This window comes from Dryobates pubescens, chromosome 29 (genome assembly GCF_014839835.1).
Source record: "Dryobates pubescens isolate bDryPub1 chromosome 29, bDryPub1.pri, whole genome shotgun sequence".
Lineage (NCBI taxonomy): Eukaryota > Metazoa > Chordata > Aves > Piciformes > Picidae > Dryobates > Dryobates pubescens.
Genome location: NC_071640.1, coordinates 13,069,180 through 13,080,235, shown reverse-complemented (window position 1 = coordinate 13,080,235; position 11,056 = coordinate 13,069,180). Strand labels below are relative to the sequence as shown.

Genomic DNA, 11,056 nt, shown 5'->3' with positions numbered 1-11,056 from the left:
GTGACATCTTTGCAGAGATGCCCCAGCTGACCCTCCTGAGCAGTGGAGATGGCTCTAATGCCCTCATCCTCCTCTTCCACCTCCTTCTGCACCGCCTCCCTGCCCAGCTCAGAGGGCAGGGGCTGGGAGCTACTTGGTTTTCCAGAGGTACTGGAGGCAAAGGGCCAGCAGGCCGGTCAGCAGGGCCAGCACAACGAAGGACACAGCCCCTGCCCACAGGCTGGGCTGGTGGCCCTTGATGTGGTGCAGCCCCTCTGCAGGGATCATGTTGGTGAGGTTCAGCATGTAGCCCAGCGTCCAGCCCATGTCTGTGTCGCCTGCCTGAGGCCAGAGAGCAGAGCCCATCACCCACCCCTGCCCTGCCAGGGCACTGCAGTGCCAGGGGCTGACAGCCCCCTCTCCACCAGCTCTGCCTGCAGCGGGCACCTGGCTGTGGGGAACCTGAGCTTGCCAGCAGCAGCTGGAGAGCTTCCCTGTGCCCCCTTCCCAAGGGCAGGGACAGCTGCCCTGCTCCACAGCTGCCTGCCACAGTCTCACAGTATAACTAAGGTTGGAAGAGACCCCAAGGATCATCAAGCCCAACCTGTCCCGGTAGAGCTCACGACCAGACCATGGCACCGAGTGCCCATGGGGCTGAGCTTCCCTCCCCCTTCAGATGGGGTCATGTTCTGCCTCACAGGGGTCATGAGACCACCACCAGCTGCTCTCTGATGCCCAGACCAGTTCTGCCCAACATCACAGCGGCCAAATCCTGCCCCCAGCACTCCTCTGCCCCCACAGCCAGCTGGTGCCAGAGGGCTGGGGGCCGGGGAGGGTGTGCTGGGCTCGCTGGGTGGCAGCCGCGGGGGGAGGCAGAGGGCTGCTGCTCGGGCAGGGCCGGCGCCGCGGGGGCTTTACCTGCCGGCTGAAGTGCAGGCTGCTCCAGCTCCGCTCGTCGAACTTGTAGCCCTCCAGCAGCAGGGTGAGGATGTAGGTCGCCGCGGCGCAGTAGGAGTGCAGCCGCTCCCCGGCCTCGGGGTAGCTCTCCGCCAGCTGCGGGGCCGCACACGGAGCAGTGAGGAAGGCATCGCGCAGCGCTCAGGGCTGGAATCGCCCGGTCCCAACCCCCCTGCCGTGGCCAGGGACACCTCACACCACAGCAGGCTGCTCACAGCCACCCCCAGCCTGGCTGCAAACACCCCCAGGGATGGAGGAAACCTGCTCGGAGCCCCGCCCCAGCCCGGGGAGCAGCAGGATGTGTGCTTCTGGACAGAGAGCTGGGACAGGACCGGCACAGGGCTCCCTGCTGCCCCCCACAAGGCACTGACCTCTGTCCAGTTCCTCCTGCAGAAGTCCTGGATTGTGGAGTTGACATCGCTTGGAGACTGCAGGCTGGTGAGGTTCAGGAAGTCAAAGGTGTAGTAGAACCCAGAGAAGGCCTGGGGGTGATGGGGAGATGGTGAAAACCACAACTCCTTCCCCACCCCAGAGCCAGGGCCCCTCCTGCCTGGGCACAGGGGCCCATGTACTCCCCAGGGTGCTGCTGATGGTCTACCACAATGTCTTGGGGCTGCTTGGCAAGCCCTGGGGCTGCTGCCTGTGCTCTGAGCTAGCTCAGACTTGCTCCTTGGGACAGGACCTTCCTGACCCCTCAGGGAAGTCTGGGACGTGGCAGGAGGCAGAAGCCAGCTCCCAGCACAGGAGGTTTGCAGATGGGTCTGGCTCTGGGGTCCCCTCTCTCCCTTTCCCACAAGCAGTGGCAGAGAGGCTCCCACCCTCCCTCCTCCCCCCCCCGGCCCCGGGCTGGCTCCTTACGAAGAACTCTCCCCGCAGGGGGGGCTGATAGACCCCGTTGAAGCCACAGCTCTCATTGGCCCCGCAGCTGAGGTTGAAGAGCTCCTTGATGGCAGCACTGCAGGCTGCTGGCTCCCCTGTGCCTGTCACAGTCAGGCTCTCTGCAGGGCTGGCTGTGCTCGGTGCCTGCACGCAGGGGCTGTCGTAGAGCTGTGCCACGGTGATGGTCTCCTGGTAGCCCAGGGGGTAGCAGGGGTGGGAGATGTGCTGGGGAGATGAGCTGCCCTGGGGAGAGCAGGAGCTGTGAGTGGGGCTTGGTGTGGGACAACAGTGAGACCTCACCCCACTGCCCATCCTGCACTGGGACATGCCCACAGAGCAAGACCTGGCCCCCAGGAGGGCTTGAGGAGAAGCAGGATCCATCCTTCCCATGACCAAGCTGCCTGCAGCTGCTGCTGGCCCTGCTGGGGTGGCAATGCCCCAGCACCTCTCCTGGGTGCCAACCCCCAGGGATGACCACCTGCTCCCCAGGGCAGTGTGTGGCCTGCACAGAGAGCTCCTTGCTCTTGGCATTCACGGTGCCCACAGCATCCTGCAGGCCCCAGCCCAGAAGGGACGAGAGGTGGACCCCACCTGCATGCTCCCTGAGCACCCCTGTCCCCCACAGTGCTGAGACAAGCTGGGACAGAATAGAATAGAATAGAATAGAATGGAATGGAATGGAATGGAATGGAATGGAATGGAATTAGCCAGGTTGGAAAAGACCTTCAAGATCATCCAGTCCAACCTCTCCCCCAGCACCATCTGATCAACTAAACCATGGCACCAAGGGCCTCATCCAGGCTCTTCCTAAACACCTCCAGGGATGGGGACTCCACCACCTCCCTGGGCAGCACATTCCCATGGCCAATCTCTCTTGCTGGGAAGAATTTCTTCCTAACATCCAACCTAAACCTCCACTGGCACAGCTTGAGACTGTGTCCTCTTGTTCTGGTGCTGGCTGCCTGGGAGAAGAGACCAACCCCCACCTGGCTACAACCTCCCTTCAGGGAGTTGGAGAGAGCAATGAAGTCTCCCCTGAGCCTCCTCTTCTGCAGGCTAAGCAACCCCAGCTCCCTCAGCCTCCTCCCAGGGCTGTGCTCCAGACCCCTCCCCAGCTTTGTTGCCCTTCTCTGGACACCTTCCAGCAGCTCAACCTCTTTCCTGACCTGAGGAGCCCAGAACTGGACCCAGAAGGAGCCCAGTGCTGGAGCAGTGTGCAGGAGCTGTGCTGGGAATCCAGGCAGAAGCTGAGGAAGGCTGAGTGCATGGGCACAGGGAGGAAGCTAAGGATACAGCTGGGCTTGGGAGAGGACCATTCCATGCCAGTGTGTGGCCAGGAGGAGCCTGGCAGGGAACCACCACCACCTCCCACCCAAAAGGGACAACCTTTTGCTTCAGTTGGTAAGATCCAAGCCTCTCCCAGGTTTTTGAACTGAGAAAAGTCCCAGTTCCCTCCCAGCTTTTCCACAGGCATGCCCAGCACTGCTGGGAGAGGCTTTGGTGGCAGCAGCAGATGGCTGAGCAGCTCCTGGTGAGCAGGGGCTGTGCTACCTGGTGGAGAGTTGCCATCAGCATCTTCAAGGCCTGTGTCTGCCCATAGCAGAGGTAGCTGTGGGTGTAGAGGGGGTAGTCAGTGCTGTACAGCCTGAAGAGCACAGAGGAGTTCCTGTCCTCGATGGGGACTCCAGGCTGGAAGGTGATTTGTGTGGAGGCTCCCCCGAGGTCCAAGGCTCCCAGAACCTGGCTGTTCCTGGGGTGTTCCCAGCGCCCTGCGAAGGAAAACTGCCCCAGCAAGGCAGCAAGAGTCAGCAGCAGCTGGAGGGAGTCACACTCCCTGCCCTGCCCCCCAGGAAGCCCCTGAGGGACCTGCCACGTCCTGGCTCCCTGTTTAACCCCTTCCTGCCTATGACCCACACCGGCATCCATGGAGCACTGCAGCCTGGCTGCTGCACATCAGCTGGGATTCAGAGGCTTTGGGGAGAGAAGGAGGAACCCTTCCTCCTGGCCCCTGATACTGTTGCATCCCTGGGGTACCAAAATGGACCCACAGGAGAGCAGGGGATGGGGCTGGAGACCAAGCAAAGCCCCCTGAGAGTGACAAGCACAGTGCTGGAGCTGAGCCTGCACTTGGCTCCCCCAGGCTGCACTGTCTGCCACAATCTGCCTTTCTTTCCCTCCCCTGGGCATCAGGAGCCCTGGCTGCAGCTCAGGCAGGCACAGACTCTGCTCACCCACACTCCCCCCTGCCCCAGCCCCCAGCCCACCTTGAGGAGAGTCTCCAGCAGGTAGTTGACAGTGATCCAGCCCAAGGAGCCCTCCTCGTTCCCCGACAGGATCCGAGCCCCACGGAAGTCCACAGGGTACTGCCCGATGGCCTTGGCAACCTCAGCCAGCACCTGCTCGGCCTTGCTGCTGTTCTGCTCCCTGCCCAGGCAAGCAGACACACAGCTGGTGCTGGAGGAGGCCAGGGCCGGGCAGCTCCTGCGGCACCAGGGCTGCTCTGAGGCAGGGCGAAAGCACCAAAGCCCTCAGCTGCTGTGCTGCAGCTGACAGTGCTGCCTGTGGGCTCTGCACCAGCGTGGGGAGGGCTCCTTAATGCCAGCCTGCAGAGGAGCTTCAGCCACCTCTGGGGCTGCTGCCAGCCTGGGGCTGGAGTGCTTTCCCCACGGGCACAGCGAGCAGCTCTCTTGTTCAGCCCCCTGGACTGCAGACACAGAGGCTCTGCCCAGCACCACAGCCTGCCCAGGCTGCAGCCCCCCATGCCCCTAGCAACCCATGCTCCCAGCCCCCATGCCCCTAGCATCCCATGCCCCCAGCCCCCCATGCCCCCAGCCCCCCATGCCCCTAAGCCCCCATGCCCCTAGCATCCCATGCCCCCAGCCCCCATGCTCCCAGCCCCCCATGCCCCTAGCCCCCATGCCCCTAGCATCCCATGCCCCCAGCCCCCATGCTCCCAGCCCCCCATGCTCCCAGCCCCCCATGCCCCCAACCCCCCATGCTCCCAGCCCCCCAAGCTCCCAGCCCCCCAAGCCCCCAGCCCCCTGCAGAAACATGAGGCAGGGAGGGCTTGGAGGAGACAGCTCAGGGCAGTGCCAGTACCTCAGCAGCCTCATGCCTGCCGTGGCCCCCAGGTAGGTTGGGGTCTCCTGCTGCTGCTCAGCAGGAACAATCTCCATGGCCTTGTCCAGACAGGGCTTCAGGCTGGCTCCAGCCCCAGCAGGGTTGTCTGCATAGCTGGAGATGCCAGGTCCTGCAGAGGGCACCAAGGGATGGAGAGAGCTCAGGGCCACCCAGGAGGCACAGGGCAGCAGGATGTCCACCCAGAAAGCCCCCAGGGGGCTTCCCTGCATGCCCAGGAGCCAGCTGTGCCCTTGCCAAGGGTGTCCCTGGAAGGGCAGTGCTCAGAGCTGGGCAGCCTGCAGGCTGTTCAGCACAGCCAGAGCACACTGCAGGAGCAGGGGCTGAGCTCTTGCCCTTTGCAGGCTTCTTGTGGTGCTGAGCACAAACTTTGTGCCAGGGAGGCCCAAAGGCAGCAGCCAGTCCCAGAGGACCTGGTGCACAAACAGAGCCATGGGACATCCCCTGGTCCCACTGGGCAGCTGTGTGGCGCCCACAGGGACTGCACTGCTTGCTTGAGTTCCCTTTCTTTGAGGCTGGCAGAGGTCTGAGCAGCCAGCAGGGTCCTGTGGGGGGCAGGCAGAGGCTCAGGGGAGGCAGTGTCTCTGTTTACCCTCCCCTGAGCTTTGCACACCATTATCACCATTACCTCACACAATCCTTCCCTTACACTTTGCCCTCTGCCAGACCTTTGCAGTTAACCAGTAACTGCCACACAGCACCACACAGCCTGGGCTTGGAGTGACCTCAGAGCCCTCTCACCCACTGCCAGCACCCCTGGGGAGGCCTCCTGACTGCAAAGGCAATGAGGAGCCCAGGGGAGCCCAGCCCTGAGCAAGGACTCCTGCAGAGCCCTGTGGCAACACCAAACCCCAGGCCAGGAAAGAAACTGCAAAGGGATCATGTGGGGAGAAGAGAGCAGGAAGTGGCTGCCAGAGAGAAGGAACAAACTCTGCACATCCAGCACCCCAAGCTGGCAGCTGATGCACAACCACCAGCTGCCAGCCCGCGCTGCCTCTAGGAACCAGAGCACCGGGGGGACAAAGCCCTTCCCCACCTCTGGGTCCCCCAGCTCCTGCAGGGCTCCCCAAGGGCTGCAGGCCACAGCCCCTGACACGACCTTGGCTGCTCCCTCAGCCCCTTTGGCCCAGGGCACACCGAGGGAGTCGGCACCGAGAGTGCTGCGGGAGGCTGGGACAGGGATCCAGCAGGCTGGCAGCGGGCAGGGCACAGCCTCTGCCCGTCCCAGCCCGGCTCCATCGACCCTTCAGCTGGCACTGCCTCCCCTCACCGGCCTGGCCCTCCCCTCCGGGCCCCGTGCCGCCGCCGGGCGCCACCCTGGCGGCAGCACTGCACCTGCCTGGAGGTGCCCAGGGGCTCAGTGCCCCTCTGGGCTCTCGGCCACGTCCCGCACCTGGCACCGGCCACCCGCCTCGGCACGGGGCACGGCCGGCCTGGCCCGGGGCTGGGCAGGGGCTGGGCAGGGGCTGGCACACTCACCCTCCACGCTGCAGGCCTCCAGCTGGGACACCACGCCGGTGCCGTTCTCCTTGCCCCCAGGCCAGCAGTAGATGTAGAGAGAGCTGTGTGTGGAGCCGGCGTCAAACACCAGCCCGTACTGGGGGCACAGAGGGCACACGTCAGGGAGAGGGCTGAGGGACACTGCCACAGCCTGCCCAGGGACCTGCTGGCAGCCTCAGCCCTGCAGGATGTGGCTCTGGGCAACCTGCTCTGCTGGGAGGTGGCCCTGCCCGGGCCAGGGGGCTGCAGCTGGGTGCTCCTTGGGGTCCCTTCCAGCCCTGACGCTTCTGTGGCACAGGCTCACAGCACCCCTGGGGCTGCACTGTGTCCCAGGGCTTCGGAGGGCTCCTGCCCTCCCTGCCTGGGCTTGAACACAAGCAGCACAGCTTGGGGCTCCAGCCTGCCTCCAGCAGCCCTGCTCCACCTCCAGCCCCTCAGGCAGCCCTGCAGGGCAGAGAGGGGGACCTGCAGGGCACCAGGGAGGCTGGCACAGCAGGGCAACAGGGTGGCTGGCACAGCAAGGAAGCAGCTGAGATATCTCCAGAGAGGGCACAGGGGCTGGCACTGCAGCTTCACCCACTCCAGAGCCAGGGGAGCTCGAGGGAAGGCAGCAGAGCTCCTGCTGGCCCTCCAGGTGACCCTGCTGGTGGAGCTGGAGTGGCCCCACAGGAGTGTGGCCAGGGCAGGCAGAGCTCTCTGGCACTGCAGTCACCATCAGGCCCTGGGGACATGGCAAGGCCACTCGTGGGCCGTGGCAAACACAAGCCCTGCCAGGCCTGTGGGACTCTCTCCCATCGCGGTGCCAAGCCCTGGGCTGAGCCCAGGGAGGATCCTGCGCTGGGGGCAGCCACAGCCGGGCAGGAGGCAGCAGCTGTGCTGCTCCCCAGGGCCCTACCTTGGTTTTAGGAAGCAGGAAGGCATCCTCCACCTTCACGACGCTCAGGATGAGGGCGATGAGGCTGAAGACACAGGTGGCTGCCAGCAGTCCTGCCACAGCCTTGGCTTTGTAGGCCATCCCTCCTCCGACCTGCGGGAGCAGCCCAGAGCTCTCAGCTCGGCTTTTGCAAGCCCCGTTTTAAGATGCAAATCTCGTGGCTGGATCCAGGGCTTTCCCTGACCAGGGCTGGAAGCCATTCTGCAGGGCAGAGCTGCTCTTAGGAGAGACTCCTGGGGCTGGGACACCCTGTCCTGGGCGCTCCCTCCCTGGCAGATATCCAGCAGGACTTTTTCAGCCCTCCCTTCCCAGCTGCAGCCCTGCAGGTCCCCCCTGCACGCAGCCTGTGCCCCCTCCCTCTGCCCTGCTCAACCTGCTGCCTGGCACACGGCTGTGCCTGGCAGGAGCCCCAGGCTGGGGGCAGGACCACGTCCTGGCTGCTTCCCTCTGGGGCACAGAGCTGCACCCCTGTAGCACCCACACTCTGCCACTGGAGCCTCACCCCTGCAAGCCCCAGCCCTCAAGACTTGGGACCATCAGGTCCCTTCTGCTGCCCAGCAGGCCCAGACCCCCTGAGAGTGTCCTCACTGCTCCAGCCAGGGGAACTGCAGCTCCAGCCAGGGGAACTGCAGCTCCAGCCAGGGGAACTGCAGCTCCAGCCAGGGGAACTGCAGCTCCAGCCAGGGGAACTGCAGCTCCAGCCATCTGCCTGCTCCAGCCAGGGGAACTGCAGCTCCAGCCAGGGGAACTGCAGCTCCAGCCAGGGGAACTGCAGCTCCAGCCAGGGGAACTGCAGCTCCAGCCATCTGCCTGCTCCAGCTCTCCTCGGCTCCTGTCGGTGCTGCAGCAGGGGAGCAGGACACAGGGGCAGTGTCCCTCCTGCCCCCCAGCCTCCTTGGTGACCCCAGGCCTCTCCTGCAGCCCCAGGGGCAGGCAGAAGGGCAGGAGCAGAGAGCCCCTGCAGATCTGGGCACACACAGCCCTGCAGCCAAGCTGAAGTGCCCACAGAGATGGGATTGCAGGGCAGACAGGGCCAGCAGGCTGAGGAGGAGCCCTTGGGGATCCAGCAGGTCCTGTGCCTCCTGCTCATCCTGCTGGAGCTCAGCCCCAGGCAGAATCAGCCCCGGGGCAGCAGTAAGAAATGGCAGCAGAGAAGCAAAGCCAAAGGGGCAGGTTCCCTGCCACGGCCTCAGCACCAGCAGCTGACACTTCCCTGTGCTCAGCACCACACAGCTGCTCCAGATGTGCTTTGCTGAAGCCACAGCTGTCCCTCTGCCTCCTGCACCACCCTGCTCCCTGCCCATGCTGCACAGGCAGCGTGCCCAGGGGCACCAGGATGACCTCTGCCCACAGCTTCAGCTGAGCCCAGGGGCACCAGGCTGACCTCTGCCCACAGCATCAGCTGAGCCCAGGGGCACCAGGCTGACCTCTGCCCACAGCATCACCTTCAGCACAGCCCAGGGGCACCAGGCTGACCTCTGCCCACAGCATCAGCTGAGCCCAGGGGCACCAGGCTGACCTCTGCCCACAGCATCACCTTCAGCACAGCCCAGGGGCACCAGGCTGACCTCTGCCCACAGCATCAGCTGAGCCCAGGGGCACCAGGCTGACCTCTACCCACAGCATCACCTTCAGCACAGCCCAGGGGCACCAGGCTGACCTCTGCCCACAGCATCACCTTCAGCAGAGCCCAGGGGCACCAGGCTGACCTCTGCCCACAGCTTCAGCTGAGCCCAGGGGCACCAGGCTGACCTCTACCCACAGCATCACCTTCAGCACAGCCCAGGGGCACCAGGCTGACCTCTGCCCACAGCATCAGCTGAGCCCAGGGGCACCAGGCTGACCTCTGCCCACAGCATCAGCTGAGCCCAGGGGCACCAGGCTGACCTCTACCCACAGCATCAGCTGAGCCCAGGGGCACCAGGCTGACCTCTACCCACAGCATCAGCTGAGCCCAGGGGCACCAGGCTGACCTCTGCCCACAGCATCAGCTGAGCCCAGGGGCACCAGGCTGACCTCTACCCACAGCTTCAGCTGAGCCCAGGGGCACCAGGCTGACCTCTGCCCACAGCATCACCTTCAGCACAGCACAGGGGCACCAGGCTGACCTCTACCCACAGCATCACCTTCAGCTGAGCCCAGGGGCACCAGGCTGACCTCTACCCACAGCATCAGCTGAGCCCAGGGGCACCAGGCTGACCTCTACCCACAGCATCACCTTCAGCACAGCCCAGGGGCACCAGGCTGACCTCTACCCACAGCATCAGCTGAGCCCAGGGGCACCAGGCTGACCTCTACTCACAGAATCAGCTTCAGCAGAGCCGTGGATGTCCCTGGGAACAGCCAAGAGAAGAAGCTCAACCCAACCAGTGCTCTGGGGTGACACCTGGGTGCTGCCACTTGGCCAGGCAAGTCTCCTACAGGTGCATTAATGCACAGGAATCCCCTTGCCCTTTGTCCAGGCCAGCTCAGTGGCTCACACAGGAGAGGCAAGGCAAAGGGAGATGCCAGTTCCTCTTGTGAAGCCAGTATCTCTGGTGACTAACACAGGGCAGCAATCTCCTGCCTGGCCTGAGCTGTACAATGATGGGCAGCTGCTGATCTCTGTGCCCATGTCATGGGACACAGAAGTGCAGGAAGCCCTTATCAGACCTTATCCTACAGGCAGGACCCTCCCCTGGCTATAGCCACAGCAGATGTTGAATGCCTGCATTGCCACCTCCCCACTCCTATCAGCACTGCTGGTTTGCCCAGCCAGAGCTGCACCACTGGGATGTGATTGCCCTGCTCCAGGCAACAGCACTGGGAAGAGTCCCCAGCCCAGCCCACATCCTGGAAAGGTTCTGTTCCAGGCACCACCTGACAGAACAACACCAAAAGGCTGATGATAAAGGGCAGCACTTTGCATGTGGGAGCAGGGGGAAATGGCCTCCACCTGCTCTGCTGGGAACCCACTTCCCTCTTCACCGGGCAGGAGGCAGCCTCTGAAGGCAGCACAGAGCCAGAGAGGCCCAGGGAGGGGAGCAGGGCATGGGGAGGGAGCCAAAAGGTGTGAGAGAGACTGAGCAGTCTGCTCAGCTGCTCAGGGGCACCCTGGGGCTGGCCAGCACCAATACACACTGCCACCTGGGGCAGGTTCAGCTGAGCTGCAGGGGAGGGAAGGTGGTGATGCCTCCAGAGCTAAGGAGGAGTGGGGTGCACAGTGCTGCAAGGGCTGCTCCAGAGCTAAGGCAGAGGCATGTGCTGCACAGTGCTGCAAGGGCTGCTCCAGAGCTAAGGCAGAGGGCATGTGCTGCACAGTGCTGCAAGGGCTGCTGCAGAGCTAAGGAAGGGGCATGTGCTGCACAGTGCTGCAAGGGCTGCTCCAGAGCTAAGGCAGAGGGCATGTGCTGCACAGTGCTGCAAGGGCTGCTCCAGAGCTAAGGCAGAGGCATGTGCTGCACAGTGCTGCAAGGGCTGCTCCAGAGCTAAGGCAGAGGGCATGTGCTGCACAGTGCTGCAAGGGCTGCTGCAGAGCTAAGGAAGGGGCATGTGCTGCACAGTGCTGCAAGGGCTGCTCCAGAGCTAAGGCAGAGGCATGTGCTGCACAGTGCTGCAAGGGCTGCTCCAGAGCTAAGGCAGAGGCATGTGCTGCACAGTGCTGCAAGGGCTGCTCCAGAGCTAAGGAAG

General features: G+C 63.9%; 1 protein-coding gene across 1 annotated transcript; it reads right to left on the bottom strand.

The window, feature by feature from the left end:
• Positions 1–102: 102 nt before the first annotated feature.
• Positions 103–9,707, bottom strand: LOC104299587 (ectonucleoside triphosphate diphosphohydrolase 8-like). Its single transcript, XM_054174563.1, has 10 exons — positions 9,690–9,707; positions 7,349–7,480; positions 6,433–6,550; positions 4,915–5,065; positions 4,080–4,239; positions 3,367–3,597; positions 1,795–2,058; positions 1,308–1,418; positions 898–1,032; positions 103–321 (listed from the first exon to the last, which is right to left on the bottom strand). Exons 2-10 carry the CDS (start codon positions 7,466–7,468, stop codon positions 130–132), a joined length of 1,482 nt encoding a protein of 493 aa, XP_054030538.1. The 5' UTR covers positions 7,469–7,480; positions 9,690–9,707; the 3' UTR covers positions 103–129.
• Positions 9,708–11,056: the final 1,349 nt, after the last annotated feature.